We start from the raw sequence: 22,483 nt of genomic DNA on the forward strand, positions 1-22,483 counted from the left end.
TAACGAATTAGACTTACTCAAAAGTAGCGCTGGTAATTTTAGTGAATTCATTTAGTGAGTCGGTTTGTGTTAAACTGTCTATGTAGTTTAGCAAAGTTTGATTCATTCTAGTGAAACGGTTCGTCTTAAACAACACTCACATACAGACCAATTAATTCCAGTGAATCGGTAAATCCTAAACAGTCCCATCTGATGTGGATCTTTAGAAAGCTGATTAATTTTGGTGAATTTGTAAATTAACATATTCCAGAAAGATTCAGCGAGTCCTTACATTGCATTTCATATCTTTTTTTTTTAGTCTTCAACTAATTTACATAAATTAAGAAGTATACACTTATTTATTATTCGTTATATTAAGTATAAATATATATTTTACTGGCACCCTCTCTGCTCTTAAGCATGTGAATATTTTAAAATATTATGTATTTACTGTAAATTATCTGTTAGTTTTAGTGTTGACCGGGTACAGGGACATTAAGAAACTACTATTATCCTAAATAAAGTGATCTGTGATGATTTGAGACTACATAATAAATCAATCTAAAAAAAGATTGTTATACTGGTTAACTGCTAGTTTTCATGTTACTAAGCTGCTTATGTAAAAGCCCTCCACCCTGGTGTGACTAGGTATAATTTGAAAAGTTCAGCCAAGAATAATAGTGTTCTTCAGGCGCTGTCAGCTGAAACCTTCCTGAAACAAAAACACTACAGTCTATCTTTAACGATCAGTGCATCAGTTTATTTGTCATCACAGTACAAAAATAAATAAAAAATAAGCAAAAACAAAATGCAAAAGTTACAGCAACAGATTTTCGTCTTTTTTAAAAGAACAAAAGAGTAACAGATCCGTAACCCTCCGCCTGTCAAACTCTAGCCTGATAAAATAGTCCTATCTTCTAATAAGCACGGCCATGCTTTGATCCTAGAAAATCAACATACATACATCACATTCTTCCATACAAATACACTCGTTCACGCTCACACACTCATGCAATTCTTTTTTGTAACACTGTTTTCAGTTCTACAAAGAATTACACAAGAGATACAGAGAGAGTTTGACATAAGTTTAATCTTTTACTTATCATTTTTGAAGTGTCTTTTTTTTTCCAAAGAGACTACTCTGTGATGCAAGTGAAAAAATGGCACATTGTTGTGTGCTGGGGGCAATTAACTCATATCGCCCACGACCTCAAACCCCTGCGGTCTCCTCAGACAAATAGCTCAAAGAAAAGTGCAAGTCCTGTATCCAAACCTCTCCTGGCACGTTTCTGAGAAAATTACTGGCTTCCTCGACCTTCAGTCATGTGAAGAAATGCAGCAGGGCAAGCAGTCACACAGAATCTGTCCATCCCAATTTCATATCATGAAAAGAACAGGCTTTTGCATGAATTAACAGAGACATAATAATGTTTGCTTATATGACTGTAACATTCTTTTTTTCTTCTTCTTTTTTGACTATAAAGAAAGAGATACATAACTACTGAAAGAAAGCATGCACAATTCAGCACTGTTGAGATGTTTTAAAGCGGGCAAATGGAATCAGATCCAGATCCAGTTTGATTGATGTCACCAGTGTGGCTGCAAATGTCAGTTTGTAATTCCTCTCTGTAAATTTGTCACAAAAATCGCTGCCTATCTCCAGAAATACACCACATCTCATCCAGTTTAATTCTTGAAGCTTGTTATCATCTGCGTTGTCATGGGTTAATCACTCATGATTGCTTTTGCAGTGCTGATATGTCGAAAATCCCAACAGTACTTCACAGAGGAAGGGGTTTCACGTATTTAGCTTTGATTGAAACAAATCGTCTGTCATTATGATGAATTACCTTGGTGTTTCTCAGATCTGAAAATGGTCTTAAACTAAGCTCTAACAGACGTTATTGCCTTGAATAATTCATTCAAATGCAAATCTGCATTAAACCATCATCTTCATTCCCACCAAAAGGTAGCCATCGATCTAAATGCTGTAGCTTTTTTTTTTTTTTTTACAACATTGCTAAAATCTCTAAATGCAAGAGAAAAGTGTGTGAAAATAATAAATAACAATAAATAACGATTCTGATACTTGTTATTAATGACAATCCTACTGTTCCAAAGTTTTCCGGCCTTTGGTATGTGTTTTTAGACCTACATGATTTTCATCAAAGGTATGGCACTGTTTTTGATACATTTACAGGCTTTTCTGTACAGAGCCCCCTGTTGAAACTAGTCTGAGTACAAAACAAAATGACAAAACAATGGCTCATTGAAGCAGGCATAGCAATATAAATTATTTTAACTAGTTTCCTTTTTTTTTTTTTTTTTTTTTTTTTATATTTCATTCCCTAAACACATATGCAGTCGGCTTACAAAAAACTCAAAGTATTTTACATCATCCAGGTTGGGTGTGCATTCAGATGAATTCAGTTTTTTAAAAAAATGAAAAAGCTTCAGAGATATAGAGCACAGGAGAGGATCTGTTTAACTCTGTATCATGGATGAAAATAAAGTAGGTCTTTCTAACCAATGTGCTGACAACCTTTCCTTTCACCATCTATATTAACAGCCACTGTGCATTGCTGGCCTCAGAGTCATTTCCCTTTATTCTTTGTTTGTGGCTTGCGAACATCAACAAGCTCAACCTAATGCTCAGACGCCCCTCTTCCCTTTTTGCAATTGGCTGTAATTGACTGAATTTGCAACAGCTAGGTGTTTAGCATTCACCGAACGTCCGTGGACACAGGCGGACAAGTGTCTGTTGATTATGAATCAGTCTCCAGCTCTGTTGACAGTGGTAGCAAGGATCTTGGTGCAAAGTGTCCAGAAGTCAGCTTGACAACAGCTGGATTCCTGTCCACATTCAAAGTTGTGTTGTTCTTTTTGTCTCATTGTGTCCTTTTGAAGTCTTTTCTGTCAGTGCTTTTAAATATTCACTTCTTTAGAGCATTTGGACCACTCAAGTCTGGCATTTCTTTGTATTTAGGTCCAAAACTGCCATTGCTAAAGGTATTGAAAGACTCACTACTCCTTTAGAACAACATTTGCATCACCCAGTGCTTCCTATAAAATGTATGAATGTGAATAATACACTAAAACATGTCTCTTTATTTTTTTCCACCATGTAGGAACTATTTAAATGGACAGTTCACCCAAAAATGAAAAACGTTGTCAAATTTATTCACCTTCTTTTCTATCATCTAAAACATAACAAGATACTGTTTTCAATGATAAAATATATCTATTCTTCCACACTGAACCTTAAACAACCATGGAACCTCGCCATTCTACAAAAAGCTCTTTGTAGTGGAAAAGAGTTCTTTAGATGTTTAAAATGTTCTTCACACTATTAGAAATGGTTCTTTAAGAACTGAAGGTTCTTTAGGGAACCAAAAATGATTCTTGTATGGAATCACTGTTAAAATCCCCACTTGGAACCTTTATTATTAAAAGCCTACAATGAGAGTTAAACAACCTGTTGGACCCCATTGTTCCTGGACTAAGAAACACAGAGACATTTTTCGAAATGTCTTCTTCTTTTGTGTTCCACAGAGGAAAGAATGGCATGCAGGTTTGGAAAAACATCAGGGTGAATAGATTTCTCAGAATTTTCATTTTTGGGTGAACAATCACTTTAAAAAATGCCAGACAAGAGTGCCACCAAAGACAGATCCAAAGCCCCCTCACCGGTCCAGGCCAATGAGCAGACGACTCCTCTCCTCTTCCTTCTGGCTCTCATTTTTGAGGTCTGCAAAGATCTGGGTGAAATAGTGAGGATCCGAGTTGATCTGCAGCATCTTGGCACTCATCATGTTGATGATTGACAGGCAGCGGTCCCAGAATGTCTCCTTGGAGGTCTCCACCAGGAACGGCTTGAGAGGGTAGGAAATCTCATTGCCCATGTAAGAGTAAGACAGGTAGAGGCAGGTCAGCAGCACGGCCTGCAGCTCATGCTCCGTAGCCACTTCAGAGGAGACCATGTCACGGCAGAGCATGTAGACGAAAACCACATTGGCTGGAGTAATGAAGCCCTGGTCCTGCCAGCCCTGCAGCAGCAGAGAACGATCCACGCTACGGAGCCACAGCACAGGGTCGGTGGGAGTAAGGTGCTTGAGTCGATAGCATCTCCGGCAGAGGAACTCTCCCAAACAGCGCAGCAGCTCGCTGGTGGAGGCTTGGACTATCACCCTCTTGGGTGTCCCGGGAACAACGTTAGAGTTGGAAAGAGGTGCCTTCTTGACCGATGAAGCTGTGTTGTTGGAGGTTTTGGAGCCTTGATTTGATGGACTCGACTGGTCCTGTGTAAAGGAGGAGAGATTTGCACAAGACTGTGACTTCTTGAGGTTCTCATTGTTGAGGTGAGAAACATTGTTCTGGTAGCCGGCATTAGGCTGCACCTTCTTAGACCCTTTTTTCTTGGTGGAGACTGCTACTATTCGTTTCCAAGGCAGTACATTGATGAGTGGGTGCCGTTTAAGATTCTTGTCTTTGGCGTTCTTGCTGTTCTGAACTGCCGTGTAGTGACCCACGGTGGCCGGGCCATCTTCGAACAGGGCAGCCTTCCTGTAGCTGGGTGAAAGAGATAGCACAGTTCCCATGATGCCAGGAGTGGGTTTTCAGAATCTCAAGGTTAGGGGTCAGCTAAAGAAGGTGCCAGACTGGAGCCCCACTGCTTCCCGAGACTAGTTCAATCTGTGTTAGACATCCAAATTTAGGTTGGTGTTCTGTTTAAAGAAAAATGGAGTCTGGATAGATGAGAGCTCTGCCACGGCAAAGCCTGTAAAACAAAAGAGCATATATGAATACATATTATTTTTTTAAAATCAAATTGGTGTTTTCCTGGCACATGTTTTATGTATATATTTTAATATAAAAATTTTAATATCACAATAATATAAATGTGTATTTCATTTTGTTAGCATTTTAGCATCACAGATTGTTGATGCTGCAGAATGAACAATGTATGCATTGTAACTGTGCAAAATATAGTATTTCTTCAGAGTAAAAGATGCCTTATACTTGTACATTTTATTTTTATGACATTGATCTGTTTGTTGCCTTTTTTATTGTTGTCTTTGTTATGTTACAATTTAGGCAATTTATCCTTTTTTTATCAACACAAAGAAAGGGTTCTACCTGTAGTAGTGCCCTAAAACAGTAATACTACATGCTTGCTTGGGAATTAGGCCTTTTTGTTTTCATTAAAATAATCAATTATTGCTATATCCAAGATGTTTTCTCAGGTGACATAATAATTATCTTAGGTCAAAAATGTGCATATACTACTGATATTTATGTAATCTGTGACGATAGTACCCTACTTTTTTGTTTTATTTTAATGTTGAAAAAAAAATAAAAAAAAATAAATATATATATATATATATATATATATATATATATATATATATATATATATATATATATATATATATATATATATATATATTACACAGCAAACTCAAACCCGCCAATGAACATAAATAAAGGCATCGCCATGACTGCAGATTTGATTGCACTGTTTACTGTTTAATTATTTAACAAACCACAAAACACAAACAACGTCTGTTTTACTACTATAATGTATGCTGCTCAAAAATTTCAGCCACTGTCCAAGGTTCTGAAATTGTGTGATCCTCCCTGCGATGTTTACATGAGCCCGAGAGATTTCTTGACACTCATTTTCATCATCACATCAACAAAATTTGAATAAAGACAGAATGATAAATCAACATATCTCTAACAAATGTTAACTAAGCCAGCTTAAAATTAATTTTTGAGTACTGTAACACCTTGGAAATATGACCAGCAATAAAGCAAATATATGGATACAGAAGCTTCGATTAAATGCAGCTCACTTACAGGAATCTGCTCTCCTCCACGATGCTTTGGCAAAACAAGAGCCGCAGTAATGGCTGTCTGGATTTATCCTTGATAAACTGCGCATCAAGGAGATGCAAAATCAGCCACCCCAAAGAAAATTATTTAATATTAAGATAGTCAGCAAGCCTAGATTCCAATAAAATAATAGGCTTTTAATCTAAAAAAAAAAAAAAAAAAAACAATCTTCGCGTCTTCTCGGAGGTCTCTGTAGGCGCTCCAGTGGTCTGGGGATGCTGGATGTCTCCTTTGGTTGGTGATGCTGAGAACTGTGAAGCTGTGCTATTGGTCCACACCAGCAGATAAGGGATTTAGGTTGATGTTCAGAGCCGCACGCACTGCGCACTGCTATCAAAAAACCTGTGCTAGAGCGCCTCTCGGTGTCTGTGTCCTTAATTCGGGATGTTGATCCACTGCCCAGCCTTTGCGCACTTGACAATCACAACAAACTTTTAGACTTGAATGTAATTTAGGTTAAAGTAAAAAAAAATAATAAAAAAAAATAACAGAATAAAGAGACAAATAATAGGCTATTTATAATTATATGGATTTAAATACATCAGTAGCTATAGCCTACATTGTTTTAATGTAACATTTATTTAAATTAAAAAAATAAATAAATAAACAATAACTATTAATTAAGTTTATATATAATGCCTCTTATAAGGACTGAGGATAACGTTTCAAATAATTGATAACTAGGTGTATTCATAGTATGGGCAAACAATTTGTCATTTCCTTCTGAATTTAATCACTATGTTTTATTTTTGTTTCACCTTGTAGAAAAGTCACCTGAAGAAATGTTTCTAGATTTAGCACATATTTATATTGTGAACTTGTGATTATAAACTTTCTATTAACACATTTAATAAAAACAAATCCAAATGTGTAATTAGTAACCCTTTGAAATAATAAATAATCAATAATTACAATTGTATATATATATATATATATATATATATATATATATATATATATATATATATATATATATATATATATTAGACCTATATTATATATTATATTTGTAGCATTTAAACTCTTAATTTAGTGCAATATTCAGTTCAATTTTGTCATTGCAACATTTTAGATCGAGATCGACCTACACTAACTGCAATTGGATGTATCATGTGTATACATAAATGTAGCATACTGTATTATCCCAGCGGTCACTATTGTTGCCATCAACATGTTTACTCATTCTATGACCACACTCAACAAATCTGAACAATTGTGAATTCATATTTTACCAGTCAGAAACATATATATACGTGTGTGTGTGTGTGTGTGTGTGTGTGTGTGTGTGTGTGTGTGTGTGTGTGTGTGTGCGTGTGTGTGTCTGTGACTGCTACACGATTAAAATTACCATTGTTGTTGTTGTTAAGATTATAACCTACTTTTATATATATAATCGACATTCCCACGACTTCCCCTATATATATATATATATATATATATATATATATATATATATATATATATATATATATATATATATGTATATATATATATATATATATATGTATATGTATATATATATATATATGTATATATATGTATATATATATATATATGTATATGTATATATATATATATATGTATATATATATATATATGTATATATATATATATATATATGTATATATATATATATATATGTATATATATATATATATATATATATATATATATATATATATATATATATATATATATTATATATATATATATAGTCGTGGCCTAATGGTTAGAGAGTCGGACTCCCAATCGAAAGATTGTAAGTTCGAGTCTCGGGCCGGCAGGAATTGTGGGTGGGGGGAGTGCATGTACAGTTCTCTCTCCACCTTCAATACCACGACTTAGGTGCCCTTGAGCAAGGCATCAAACCCCCAACTGCTCCCCGGGCGCTGCAGCATAAATGGCTGTCCACTGCTCCGGGTGTGTGTTCACAGTGTGTGTGTGTTCACTGCTCTGTGTGTGTGCACTTCCGATGGGTTAAATGCAGAGCACAAATTCTGAGTATGGGTCACCATACTTGAATGTCACTGTCACTTTCACTTTTCATTTATATATATTTTCATATATATATATATATATATATATATATATATATATATATATATATATATATATATATATATATATATATATATATATATATATAATCGAGGTACATGTATAGAGGTATTTTACGGGATATTTCAGCATATTATCATATTATTAGCATATTTATCCACAGTGACTTGCATGAGAGAATATTAATGCAATTTTTTAGAAAGAAAGGTTTCAGTTACTCAGTCGTGCGCTAGAAAAGTAAATGTGACTACAAAACCCAAACTGCCTCCGTACGCACGCAGGCACGTATTAATGCACTTCCGGTTGGGCTCGCAAGTGCTTGTGGGCAGTGAGATTTTTGAATAGGGAAGATGGCAGCCGCGGCAGTGGTGGAGTTTCAGAGAGCTCAGTCTCTCATCAGCACAGACAGAAACGCTTCTATTGACATTTTACACTCAATAGGTAAAACTGTTGTTAAATCGTTTGGTAGAACTTTACTTTTCACTCTGCATGGCTACTTTAATGCTTCAGTATTATGAGGATTCGGGAGCCATGAGCCGGTGCTGACTCACTGTACTGTGTGCGCGCGTCTCAAAACCTAGTAAGCTGCCTCCGTAGGCAACATTTTTGTACCTCATGATCGCGTTCGAAAGTTCCAATGGAGCGTAGATCAAAGACGGTTTGTGGTGCTTGTTTTGCCTGCGCTAACGTTTGAATCGAACGTTCGAACTCATTTACGATTCTCTAAAAACTGTCTAGGTAAGTTAGGCAGCTCACTACGTTTTGAGATACAACCAGTGTGTAGTTAGCCTGAAATATTAGCCACCCTTACAGGCCAAGGCGCATTTTATCACACATAGTTGGGTATTATTTTAATTTTGTATTAATTAAAGCTCCGCTGATGACACTTTATTTTGAGATTGGCCTATTTGGACGTTCTTAACTTGATTGATGTGTTTCATGCCAACCTTAAATCAAGCTTTGACATTTCTGTTTTTGCTGTCGTGACATTGGCTGAGATTTCTTTCTTTCTCTGTTTGGTTGCTGAAATCATAAGTTTTTTTTTTTGTGTGTGTAAATTTAATACTTGGGCTTGCTAGGGGATAACACGCAGTTCTAACATTAACGTTAAATAGTTTTTTAGAGTTAAAGCAGTTGTTTTTGGGTAATTAAAACTTGTGCTTATTTGCCATATCCTGTCTGTTCATTTTTAGTCTGCTCCAAGACCTGTTAAGATCCCTCATGTCAGCCTGATTCTTTTTTTTTTCCATCTTTTTTTTTCTTCCTATGGCTAACATAATGACAAGTTGGTTTCATATTAGATTAAACAAGATAATTACGCATACGACTTGGTTAAGTTATTCTTAAAGGTGAAGTGTTATTTTTCTCTCTCTCTCTAGAATTTTAAGTATTTACCCCAGTTTGATACGCAGAGACATGCATAAGCAAGCAGTCATTAGGTTGATTTTCCCTAAAAGTGTAAACAGTTGGAGTTATCGGAGCATTACTATTGTTTAAAACAACCTGACAAGCCCAACAGGGTAACAATGGCTGAGCCAATGGCAGTAGTTTAGGGGCGGGATTATGTGTTGTTCTACCAATGACTGATGGGGGGAGTGTTTAGGGAAACCTGTTGAAAGTCATGTGTCAGCAGAAATTACACAAATTTCACTCATTCAGGCATTCATTAATTATCTTTTTTTTTTAAGTTTTTTTGTTTTGTTTTTTTAAAAAGTTTTTTTTAAAGTCATATACTCTCACATGAGATTGTGACAACTTTTCATAAATTGTGTTGGGTTTTTGATTGTCTCGTTTCATGGATGTGCTACTTACAAATGTGTTTAAAGTTTACAAACGGCCATTCACCACATTTAATGTTTTGTCATTGAAATTTTTGTTATTTTAATAATTTTTATTTACTATTTAAGAATGTTAATTCTAGCAGCAGCACATATTATCTTAAATTATAAAATATTATATCTGGCATTTCCAGTGAGACGTGATGTCCAGGATGATGATGAAGAGGCGGTTCGTGTCAAGGAGCAGAGCATCCTGGAGTTGGGCACTCTCCTGGCTAAGACGGGACAAGCTGCAGGTAGGAATCAATGTTCTGGGGGGTGGTGGTGGGGGAGGGAGTTTGGTGTTCCTCCCATAGAAATGTTTTACACATCATCATTACCGTTTTTATGTTACTTTAGAGCTTGGTGGCCTTCTGAAATTCGTAAGGCCTTTCCTGATCTCCATAAGCAAGGCAAAGGCAGCACGGTTGGTGCGTTCGCTCCTGGATCTATTTCTGGACATGGAGGCTGCCACGGGCCAGGAGGTAGAGCTGTGCCTGGAATGCATCGAATGGGCTAAAGCTGAGAAAAGAACCTTCCTGAGACAAGCCCTAGAGGTAAACAAAATTTGCATAAACCGCTTTGGATTGTCATGTCAGCCAGTAATTAATCATGGGCCAGTAATTAATATAAAATGAGTAGTTCCAACTCTTAAGATCTGAGTGGGTGCTTTAATGAATAAAAAGTTTAAAAGAACATTTATTTGAACTTAAAGTATTAGTATCGCTAATGTGACATTTAAAAAATTCAATTAATTAATGATGTAATTAATAAAAATAAAGCATTATTAACTAGTAGTAGGCAACAATATAATTTATCATTATTCCTTCTCTTTTTTTCGTCAGGCTCGACTCATTTCACTCTACTTTGACACAAAGAGATATCAGGAAGCCCTTCAGCTGGGTAAGAGTAATTGAATGTAGTTACAGTATATAGTAGTATATGCAAATAAGAAATTCATGTGTATTCAATGCAATTTTTTTTATTAATTTTTTGATGTTTTGCTCAGGTTATGATTTGCAATAATCTGAATTTTAAATTAAAAAATTGCAAAATATAGGCATGCTCACCAGTGTATTCTGTCGTTTAGATGTACATTTTTGTCACACACTCAGGGCTTGACATTAACACGATTTTGCTCGTGCGGGTAGCACAGTGACTCCAACTAGTCACTTTGGCGGGTTGAACAATTGAAGTGTTTTTAAGACCATGTCCACACTAATAAGTTTTAGTTTGAAAATGTATATTTCAACAAAAACATAGCATGGCATGCATTTTTCGTGAGGTTTCGAGACTGACCTACTTTCTATTGCAACTTGTAACAAAGAATTTCCCAGTGTGGTTCAATAAAGTAATTTTGAGTCTGATTCTGATATTTAAACAGACAGTGTTTCCAATGCTAAAGGTTTTTTTTATATTTTTTTTATTTTTATTTTTTACTTTTTTTTTTTTTACTTTTTTTATTAATCATCTACATCCATGCACCACTTTTATTATGCAATAAGAAGGTATGTTTTTATGTCTTTATGTTAATACATGGTTTTATTTTAAAAAAGAGCTTTACACACAAGCTAATGATAATGACCTGAATTGTTATACATTTATGTAGTCTTGATTTGGGTGTGAACAGTGGTTTTACATTTAAAAGGGTTGTAAATTTAGTTCAAGTAAATTTTAGCACGCCATAGTCAACTTTTGTCAGGTAATTTCACAACAACATAAATGTGGCTAGTAAAAATGCTGTGTGGCTAGTAACTTTGGAAAACCACTAGCTACATTGGCTAGTGAGCAAAAAAGTAAATGTCAAGCCCTGCGTACACTGTAGTACTTTTTATGTTTTTAACTTTGATTAAGATTATGTAAGATCATTTATGATCTCTGGTGATTCTGTTTAGGTACCCAGTTGCTACAGGAGCTGAAGAAGATGGATGATAAAGCTCTGCTGGTGGAGGTTCAGCTGCTGGAGAGTAAAACTTACCACGCTCTCAGCAACCTACCCAAAGCCAGGGCTGCCCTCACCTCGGCAAGGACAACTGCCAATGCCATTTACTGTCCCCCAAAGCTCCAGGCAGCTCTTGATATGCAGTCAGGCAAGTCTCTCTTCTCAGTTTAATGATCTTCAGGTGCATTTAAGATTGGAATTTTGTTTCTTATTGGCGTGTGACCTTTTCACCCTTTTACTCCAGGTATCATCCATGCAGCTGGGGAAAAAGATTGGAAAACTGCCTACTCTTACTTCTTTGAGGCTTTTGAGGGCTACGACTCCATCGACAGCCCCAGGGCAGTCACTGCACTGAAATACATGCTTCTCTGCAAGATCATGCTCAGCTTGTAAGTGAGATAACCGCTTGCGGTTGATCCCTATTTGTGTGTGGGAGGATAATACACCACGGCATAATATAACAGTCGTTATTTTAGTTATCTGTTAGTAAGATTATACAATACTGTCCAAAAGTTGCCAAAGCTTAAATTTCACCAGCCATAACTCCAGTCTTCAGTGTTACATGATCCATTCTAATCATGGCCGTAGCCAGCTATGAGGTCACCGAGGTCCGGACCTCAGTAAATTTTTCATGTTTGAAAATAAAATTTGTTCTCTGCTTGACTAATTTGCTGCTAAACACCTCATATGAATGGCTGCATTTATAATTCATAATGTTTAGTGTCCATGGTATGAAAATAATCGAGACGCAGCCTCATGTAGCCAGATTCAGCTATTATTAAGCATTTTTTTTTACTTTTTTTTTTTTACATTTTAAATTTAACACTTTAGAAAGTTAATAAAGTAGGAAGTTGCGGTTTAAGGTCAACGATAACTTTATCTAATCTATTTTCCAAAATATTTAAAATAATTTCAGTTTATTTTATTTATTTATAGGTCTTTGTTTATTTTAATAAACAAAGCTATTTGTTTTTATACCATGTAAAAATTGCAGGATTTTCTGCTATTTAGTGGCAAATAGTGGCAATTATCTGCACCTCAGTATTGTAGTACATTATAAAACAGTATGCAATAATAACTTATTGAGTCTAATTTAACGGATGCCACCTTTTTGGGAAAATAAAGCCCTCCCTACACCTACCCTTAACTTTTTGATTATTTACTTAACTTTCATTGAAAATAAATGCTTTTCTGATGTTATTTGAAATTTGAAAAGGGAGAAAAATTTTTGCCAAAAGGAGGATTCGAACCCAGGTCGATCACGTCAAAATATGCATGGCACACTCTTTATCTTCTGCGCAACTGGAGCTGACTGTCAAATATTATCTCAAGTGTTATGTATTATATAATTATATATAATTAGTTGCATTTATAGGGGTTATTATAGCAAGTTCTATAATAAAGGGGATATTATAGAAACCCCCTGGACCTCACTAATTTTCCAAGCCTGGCTACGGCCATGATTCTAATATGCTGATATGGTGCTTAAAAACATTTATTCGTATCAGTGTTAAAAACAGTTGCTGCTTAATATTTTTGTGGAAACAGTAATACATTTTTGTCAGCATTGTTCAATGAATATACAGGTGCTGGTCATTTAATTAGAATATCATACAAATTCCATTCAAAAAGTCAAACTTGTATATTATATTCATTCATTACACACAGACTGATATATTTCAAATGTTTATTTATTTTAATTTTGATGATTATAACTGACAACTAAGGAAAATACCAAATTCAGTATCTCAGAAAATTAGAATATTACTTAAGACCAATACAAAGAAAGGATTTTTAGAAATCTTGGCCAACTAAAAAGAATGAACATGAAAAGTATGAGCATGTACAGCACTGAATACTTAGTTGGGGCTCCTTTTGCCTGAATTACTGCAGCAATGCAGCGTGGCATGGAGTCAATCAGTCTGTGGCACTGCTCAGGTGTTATGAGAGCCCAGGTTGCTCTGATAGTGGCCTTCAGCTCTGCTGCATTGTTGGGTCTTCCCCTTCACGAGACACTTCTGACACTGTCTGTTGTTCAAGAGTGGCTTGAATCCGACAGCTAAAATCCATGTCTTGCATATAACTGTTATCCCTATTGCTTGTACACTTTTTTTTCTACCACATCTTTGGTCATCTTTTGGACAAATGTCACGTCAGCAGTCTTCCCCATGATTGTGTAGCCTACACTGAGAGACCATTTAAAGGCTTTGCAGGTGTTTTGAGTTAATTAGCTGATTAGAGTGAGGCACCGGGTGTCTTCAATATTGAACCTTTTCACAATATTCTAATTTTCTGAGATGCTGAATTTGGGATTTTCCTTAGTTGTCAGTTATAATCATCAAAATGAAAAGAAATAAACATTTGAAATATATCAGTCTGTGTGTAATAAATAAATATGATATACAAGTTTCACTTTTTGAATGGAATTAGTGAAATCAACTTTTTGATGATATTCTGATTATATGACCAGCACCTGTAAAGTTCAAACTTACATTTGAAAATAGAAATTATTTATAACATTATAAATGTCTTTGTCAATTTTGATCAATACAATGCATCCCTGATGAATAAAAGTATTAATTTCTTTTCTTTCAGGCCAGAGGAGGTACAGGCCTTGATCAGTGGCAAACTGGCTCTGCGATATGCAGGGCGACAGGTAAGTTCATTAAAATTCCAGTGTCTTTTTATAGATGAAATTACCTCATACAAACAAATGCTCTGCAGCAGCACTTGATGGTTCTTAATGCGCCATGCTTTTGTGTTTGTTTTTAACAACCTGCTACACATTTGACTTCTTTTTTTTTTTTTTTTTTTTTATAATTGAGCAAGTGCCCAATTATAGTTGTGACCTGTAACTTGTTCTCCAACAGACTGATGCACTGAGATGTATAGCACAAGCCAGCAAGAACAGATCATTAGCAGATTTTGAAAAGGTTAGATTTTGACTCTCTAATATATTTGCAATCAAAGTCTTTGATGTCATGCTTAGCTTTCTGCTTGATCTTTTACACATGAAGGCCCTGACAGAGTACACTAAAGAGCTGAGAGATGACCCCATCATCAACACACATTTGGCCAAACTTTATGACAATTTGCTGGAACAGAACCTCATTCGGGTCATTGAGCCTTTTTCCAGAGTACAGGTATTGTGTGCATAGATATTTTCATCCTAAAGTGTGTCATTTATTTGAGTTTTTTATGTGAATGTAATTTTTTTGAAGACAAAAGACTTAATTTACAAAGAACCAAAGCCTATAACCTTTTTATGCACCCCCCCCCCCTCTCTATTTTCAAGATAACACACATAGCAGGCCTCATCAAACTCTCAAAGGTACGAACTGTTCCCTTATGTTCATAAGATTTTGACTCTCATACAGGGTTTCCACTTATTATACACTCACAGTGCACAATACCACCAATACCATTTAAAAAAAAAGCTTACTTGAAAGTGTGCAATAAATAGACTGTGCTCATAAAAACCTGTTAAAGGGATAGTTCACCAGTCTTTCCAAACCCGCAAAATCTTTGTTCATCTTTGGAAGACATTTTAAGATATTTTTGATGAAATCTGAGAGCTTTCTGACTCTGCATAGACAGCAAGGGAACTACCACATTTAAGGCCCAGAAATGAAGTAAGGACAATAGTCTACGTGACCTCAGTGATTCAACCGTAGTTTTATAAAACTACAAGAATACTTTTTGTACACAATTAAAACAAAAATATCGACTTGATTTAACAATTTTTTCGCTCTCGAGTGTACCATGACAAATGCATGTGTGCTGCTGGTGTTGGAGGCGATATATCGGCTATAGTTAGAATTTTTTTATATATCTGCATCGGCCAGCACTTGACAGTCTAAAATGACCAATCGTCATTCACTTTCTAACATGACGCCATGTTATGTTACATACAATAACACTCCAGCATGCAGCAATGTCTTACTCAAACTTACGGTGAGACATTGGATCCGCAGTGCAGCGGCAGCTCTAGAGGGAGACACAGATGTGATATGAACGAAAAAAAAAAAAAATACAATAAAAAATCCCATAACTAGCTCTTTATCAGATATGCGTGTTGTTCTTAGGTACATTTAAACAAGATGCTGTTTTCCGGTGGACTCAAGCACTCCAGAATGAATGCTGGGTTGTCATGAGATGATATGAGTTGAATTCCTTTATATGTTCATTCAGGTAGATCTGCTGTATTCGATTCCCCATGATTGGCGTAATATCGTGTGTAGTATACCTTATCATATGTTCCAGTATTATGTAATGCTGCTATATATACTAATAATCAATCATGTAATTATATGTCTTCAGAATTGTATTATTTTTTTACACTGAAACAGACAAGCAAAACAAAACATCAGAGACCTATATCTTTATTATTAATCAACTATCCCATACTATAATTTAAAGAACCCGTTGCTTGGTAAACTATATATTTATTGTACATAAAATACATGGAAAATACATATCCTATTTTTTTACATTTATGAAAATTAATTTGTTCATTAATTATGAATATAAGAAAGGCTGCACTGTTACCTCTGTTGTTTACATTTTAATAGTTTACGTTTTATAACATATTTTTAATTAATTATAATAGTTTATAATTTTGTAGATGTTTCAGCATTAGAAAAGGAAAGGCTGCACTAATTGTTACCTCACTTGTTTACAATTGATAATTTAGGTTTTAATAAATATTTATGCATAAATGTTAGTTTCACTAATTTTCTGCGTGTCTCTAATTTACTGTAATTACATTTATTATATCGGCCAATCAGCCATATTGATATCTCAATATCGGTCGACCACTAGACATAGAATGTTCATCATTTGAATATTCTGGTTTGAATAAGTAAGTCTGTGCAAAAAATTGCAAGTCATCCGCTCTAAGTCTTCAGACATGTTTATGAAGATTTTTTTTATGTGCAATGTGCATCTTTCTTTGCAAACTAGCTGCAGCTCATCTTCATCAGAACGATGGCTCCTGAGTCAGCAGCACCACGTGTATATGTCATGAATGTGTAGAGCAGCATTTAACCCTTTAACTGCCCCACCAAGAAAAAAGCATTTTTTGTTTGCATTTCTTATCTCCTTATGTCATTAGTTACCACACTCAATGTATTTTTTTTCCAACACGTCCCATAATTTTTAAAACATTAGCTTAGCTTTTCTACGTTTACCATAGTGACAAATCAACCATTTGGTTGAGCACGTTTTTGAAAAATTTTTGAAAACATACTAAGTTAAGTATAAGTTTTTTCATGGCACCAAGTAAAATAATTTTGTAAAGTTAGGGCTCTTACAGTGTAATATGTCAAAAAAATATGCTTACCTTGCAAAATTTCACCAAAAACAGTTCACATGGCAGGAGTGATTTCTTTCTCTCTGACATCCATCAAAGAAGAAGTGTTGTGACAAATGCTGTTGATTTTTTTTGGCTTAACATACCTCTACCAGATGGTAGAGATGGCTCAATGAGCTTGAATTAAGTTAGGTACTCCTCTCAATAAAATATAATATAATATAATCATTATCGAATGCTTGTTGAAGGGATAATGAACACGATATTGCGTAGCTTGTCAGTGATCTACAGCTCTGTCTATTAAATGCCGTTCCATTTGAAAGCAGGTGATGGGGAATTAGCGTTAATCACGGAACCAGATTTACTGAATAGATGCGCATGATCATATCGTTAGATATATCGCCCAGCCTGAGTTCAGAAGATGAATGAAAGTCTTAAGGGTTTGGAATAACATGAGGGTAACATGTCAGTAATTAACCCTCTGGGGACGGATTGGGCGGTACCGCCCAAAATGGCATACTTTTACAAATGTGTAGTTATCTCAAAAACTATTAATGCTAGAGAGATGCGGTTTTTTTTGCCGTCTTCCTCAGATTCCGCTGAAAACAGCGGTGTCCAGTTTGTATATTAAACACTTCCCTTATTGCGCAATACCACTGCGTAAACAGGCCAATGAAAACGATTGTGCTAGGCAGATTCAACAAGCAACAGCCAATGGAAAAATTGCCGCTGGGAGGAGTCTTTTTCTAACCCAATCAGAGGAAGGTTATGTCTTCTAGCGATTCAGAGGAGAGGACTCTGTAGCTCTGCTGTAGCCTTGTAAAAGCTGGCTGGACGAAAGTAAAAGACATGTAATCAATAAGCGTTCAGAGAATCAGCATCAGGGTGGAGAAAGCAGAACGCGATCGGAGTGTTACAGAGAGCGATCGGAGTATTAGCGAGCACAAAGAGCTAAATTCGAGCGATCGGAGAATCAGCATCACGTGGAGAAAGCAGAAAGTGATCGGACTGTTAGCGAGCACAAAGAGATAAATTCGAGAGAGATACAGCATTATTACAGAATTGTTTTATCAAAATGGCAAGCAGTAAAAGATTTACGGCAGAACAAACTCTGGAACAATTACTGGAAAGGCCTGGAGAGGCCTTGCTTTGCTCACTGGCATGCCTAGGACTGTTTTTTAAAAAAGTTAATTATTGAATTGTTCTTTACACATTTGATTAAACAATAACACATTTCTATCAAGCAAAGAGTTTGAAAAAATATATTTTCTTTGTTCAAAAACTGTTCTATATTGTGTGTTTTTCAGTAATAAATGACAAAAATCTAATTTTCGTTTTTGAAATTCTCTAGTTTATTGTAAAATTTTTCACTCATACTTCCTTTATATAAACATATTGCATGCATGCTTATGGTAGCTTAGGGTCTTCTGAATCCATAGATACCAAACACAGGGTGTTTCATCTCCTTTACATATGATTTATAAGCCCAAATATATAAATAGAGAAAACAGACCAAAAAGGGCTTAGTCCCAAAAATAAAAAAAAAACACCTAGGACTGTTTGTAAATAAAGTTAATTATTTAATTGTTCTTTACACATTTGATTGAACATTAACCCATTTCTGTCAAGCAAAGAGTTTGAAAAATATATTTTTGGGTCAAAAACTTTTAACTATTGTTGTGTGAGGTAGGATTTTCAGTAATAAATGACAAAAATCTAATTTTTGTCTTTGAAATTCTCTAGTTTATTGTACAATTTTTCACTCATACTTCCTTTATAGACATATTGCATGCATGCTTATGGTAGCTTAGGGTCTTCTGAATCCATTGATACCAAATACATGGTGGTCCATCCTCATTACATATGGTTTATAAGCCGAAATGTAAAAATAGAGAAAACGGACCAAAAAGGGCTTAGTCCCCTAAGGGTTAATGACAGCATTTTAATTCTTGGGTGAACTATCCCTTTAAGGTAATGTTTTCTTACTTGAAACAGAGTAGAGGATAAGATATGGAAACAGTATTATTGGATGGTCGATAAGTCATGACTTAACAAGTGAATAGTTTATACCGTTAATGTTTTAAAAACTGATATTAGCTTTATACTTTTATAATGACATGGTATCACTATAAAAAATAATTCTAAGATATGAAATTAACAATGATTATATTACCATGATCAATAAAATAACATCTCTTTCTGTTATTTGTTGTGGCCCACAGGATGATGTTGAGAGGAAACTGTCACAAATGATTCTGGACAAAAAGTTTCATGGTTTGTCATGTTTTTTTTTGGTTTGTTTTTTTAAATGATAAAATATTATTTAAAATATTGAAATAGAATTATAATTTAATAATAATAATTATTATTATTATTTATTTACACACACACACACAACCTTTGAGCATGACCATGGCATTAATAACCATGACTCCACAGCACTGATTTCATTCCCTCGTTTTAAAGCGGACATATGATGCCATTTTAAATGCTCATTATTTTATTTATTGGGTGTACTAGAATAGGTTAACGTGCATTAATGTGCATTTTCACATACAGTATGTTAGCAAGCGTGTATGACGCCCCTTAACTTCATTACCATAACGTATGAAGTAGACGTTTACAGAGGTAATATCTAGACTTTAGTCTTTTGTTTTAGTCAGGTCTAGAACAGTGATCTCTGTTAGAATAAATCTAAATTGCGGGAGAGTATGAGCTTTGTAAGTTTGCAGACCCTATGCGTGCACTAATAGATGTTACACACTAAAGGAAAAATAAAACATTAAAAAGCATCATATGGCCTCTTTAAGAGATTATAACTAATATTTTCATAATCAGTAATTTATGTGTCCTCTAAATTTCTGGCTTCTTTGAAGTTTGAACACAGTCTAATGAAAGTGGCAATATCTGGAATTCCTGGTCTGATCGATTTCTACTATTGCAGGCATTCTTGACCAAGGTGAAGGAGTGCTCATCATATTCGAAGAGCCCCCTGTGGACAAAACTTACGAGGCAGCTCTAGAAACCATACAGAACATGAGCAAAGTTGTGGATTCACTGTACAACAAGGCTAAGAAGTTAACATAGGTGAGGCTCACACAAGTTATTTTGCTCTCTGAATATCTATGTATGTTATGAAGTATGTTTATTTGTAATTCATTTATCTGCCTGATTTTTGAAGCACGTCTTCATGTTTCTCTCCTGCAGAATAAACATCAGAAGCTGCTGCTGTGTGAAATGGTTGTATGCGTGCGAGTTTGCCCGTGTGTCTGTGTGTATGGCCAACATGTGGAACTTTTTTTTCTCACAGCAAAAAGGGACAGCATTGAGCAAGATCTACTTGTTCCCCAGTTGATAGTTTTTGATGTTTCTTCTTTCAAACGGACAATTTCATCTTTCTGATCCTCTGACTTTTTTGTTCTTCTCTGTATCTCAACGGCCAACAGAGGCCATCAGGGAATGTTGTACAACTACAGTTAAATCCTAAAATGTCATATAGAACTGTATAGCTCTTCTACATTTAAAGTTTTTTAATTACAGCAATTTTGTGATACAGACTCTTGGGTTTTGGTTATATGCGGTTCATCGGTTTTTCCAGTAGTGCACATATTTTCCTGATTTAATGGATGCACATCCAAAATGATTGTTGTAGATGAGAGCTTCAAAGGAACTTGGCTGTAAGGAATAGGCTCTGTAATAAGCACAGTTGCCAATCATATAACCACACACACACTAGAAAATTATTTTCTAAGTTCATATGATCAAGAGTATTGTTTGCCGTTTACTTTTGCAGTATACCGTCTTTACAGTTTTGTATTTACAGTGTACTGTTTGCCAAGTAGGGTGGTTATATTAAACGGCCCAGTCCTACAAAGGTTTAGTCCTCTTTAATTAAAATACCCTTTTCCCCAACACACATTTATGTCTGCACTGAAATGTATTCTTTCACTCTTTTGTTTGTTCGTAGTGATTTATTTATATATATATATATATATATATATATATATATAAAATTCTCCAGATCAATATATCAATGCAATCTCCATTTCTAGTTTGCCAGCAATAGACCATTGTATAAGTTCAATACCCTCAATATTAATATTTTACAATTCACTGTTTTGTACATTTTTTTTTAAAATCTCATTGTTTTCCTGTAAATGTATACGTTCACACATCCTTTGCAAAAATAATTTTTCATTTATTGTGTTCAGTGTGCAATTATAAATATTCAACAAAAAAAAGTAATTTCTTGTGGGAGAATGATGTTTTTAAATGACTTTGAAGTCTGATGTTGATTTGAGAGCTTCCTGCATGTGATTGTGATTGATTTGTAGTGGTGATCTAGAATCGATCATTGACATGAGAATTTGGTGAGACATTAAACACTTTGGAAAGTAATGTTTATTTTTTTTATTTTTTTTTATTTTTTTAATTTTTTTTTTGTTGTGCCTGAAATTGAAAAGTGGTCCACAAAAGTCCTCTATACAAAACTTAAGTTCTCAGTGATTGAAATCTTGATATAAGCAGATTTCAGTTTATGGAAAATGCTTTATTTTTGTACGAGTTGGCCTGTTCACTTATTAAAGTGTTTTGATTACATTTATTGGTTTTGAGGGAAATTATCCTTATCCCTTGTTTGTACATGAATATAATCAGGGCATAAGCAAGTGTGTTTTTTTGTGATGAGAAGTATTTTTACAACAAATACATTTTGAGTGCTAAATCGCAAGGACATTTAATGAAAACCGAAACCAATATAATGTTTGCTGTTAAACCTATAATAAATTAGAGTAGGAAAAACAGTAACGTCATTATTTATTTAAAGTTCAGATCTTATCCACGGGAGTACCTTTTTAGTATAACAGACTGGTAATCTGGCTCAGATTACTATATTAAATATGTAAATGCTAGAGACTTCAGTTTCCACTTTTCAAAGAGTTTATGTATTTGTTTGTTTCTCTAGTTATGAATATTTACAATTAGGACAGCAAGGGGGCAGACTAAAAATATGGGACTAAAAATAATCACAATAAATTAATAATTATAATAAAACGGCAATTGAACAGCCGAACTAGTCGAGTGGAAAAGATTGTCGTTTCTCTTCCTTTCCATTTTACAGTTTATTTTCAAGTTTATTTGTATAGCGCTTTTTACAATACAAATCGTTACAAAGCAACTTTACAGAAAATTATGTTTCTACAATATTTAGTAGTATCTTATGGTGGTGACTGTCAGTTTGTGCACGTTTGACAGGATTTTTAGAAAATATTTATACAAGATTTATTCAGCTAGACGATGAACATTATTAATATTATTAATTTTAACGAGCCTCTATAATAATTTCAGAATTTGATCAGACTGGGGTTAATGCTCTCAGCAGTTTGTTGAAATTATGATATTTATTTAGACATCAGCAGAATAAATGGATAAAAACAATCCAGCCTATGCATGTGTATGTAAACCTTTATTTTGAAATAAACC

General features: G+C 34.7%; 2 protein-coding genes across 2 annotated transcripts; one reads left to right on the forward strand and one right to left on the reverse strand.

Annotated features, from left to right (window-relative positions):
- Positions 1 to 1,447: 1,447 nt before the first annotated feature.
- LOC113074337 (cyclin-dependent kinase 5 activator 1-like) lies at positions 1,448 to 6,202 on the reverse strand. Its single transcript, XM_026247161.1, has 2 exons — positions 5,839 to 6,202; positions 1,448 to 4,756 (listed from the first exon to the last, which is right to left on the reverse strand). The coding sequence occupies exon 2, from the start codon at positions 4,575 to 4,577 to the stop codon at positions 3,663 to 3,665; it is 915 nt and encodes a 304-aa protein (XP_026102946.1). The 5' UTR covers positions 4,578 to 4,756; positions 5,839 to 6,202; the 3' UTR covers positions 1,448 to 3,662.
- Positions 6,203 to 8,221: 2,019 nt separating this feature from the next.
- LOC113074338 (26S proteasome non-ATPase regulatory subunit 11B-like) lies at positions 8,222 to 21,400 on the forward strand. The gene is made up of 13 exons (XM_026247162.1): positions 8,222 to 8,373; positions 9,905 to 10,006; positions 10,110 to 10,306; positions 10,595 to 10,652; positions 11,645 to 11,839; positions 11,936 to 12,080; positions 14,287 to 14,347; positions 14,562 to 14,624; positions 14,709 to 14,834; positions 14,987 to 15,022; positions 19,225 to 19,276; positions 19,947 to 20,089; positions 20,210 to 21,400. The coding sequence occupies exons 1-12, from the start codon at positions 8,283 to 8,285 to the stop codon at positions 20,087 to 20,089; spliced, it is 1,269 nt and encodes a 422-aa protein (XP_026102947.1). The 5' UTR covers positions 8,222 to 8,282; the 3' UTR covers positions 20,210 to 21,400.
- Positions 21,401 to 22,483: the final 1,083 nt, after the last annotated feature.

Source organism: Carassius auratus, unplaced genomic scaffold (genome assembly GCF_003368295.1).
Source record: "Carassius auratus strain Wakin unplaced genomic scaffold, ASM336829v1 scaf_tig00014308, whole genome shotgun sequence".
Lineage (NCBI taxonomy): Eukaryota > Metazoa > Chordata > Actinopteri > Cypriniformes > Cyprinidae > Carassius > Carassius auratus.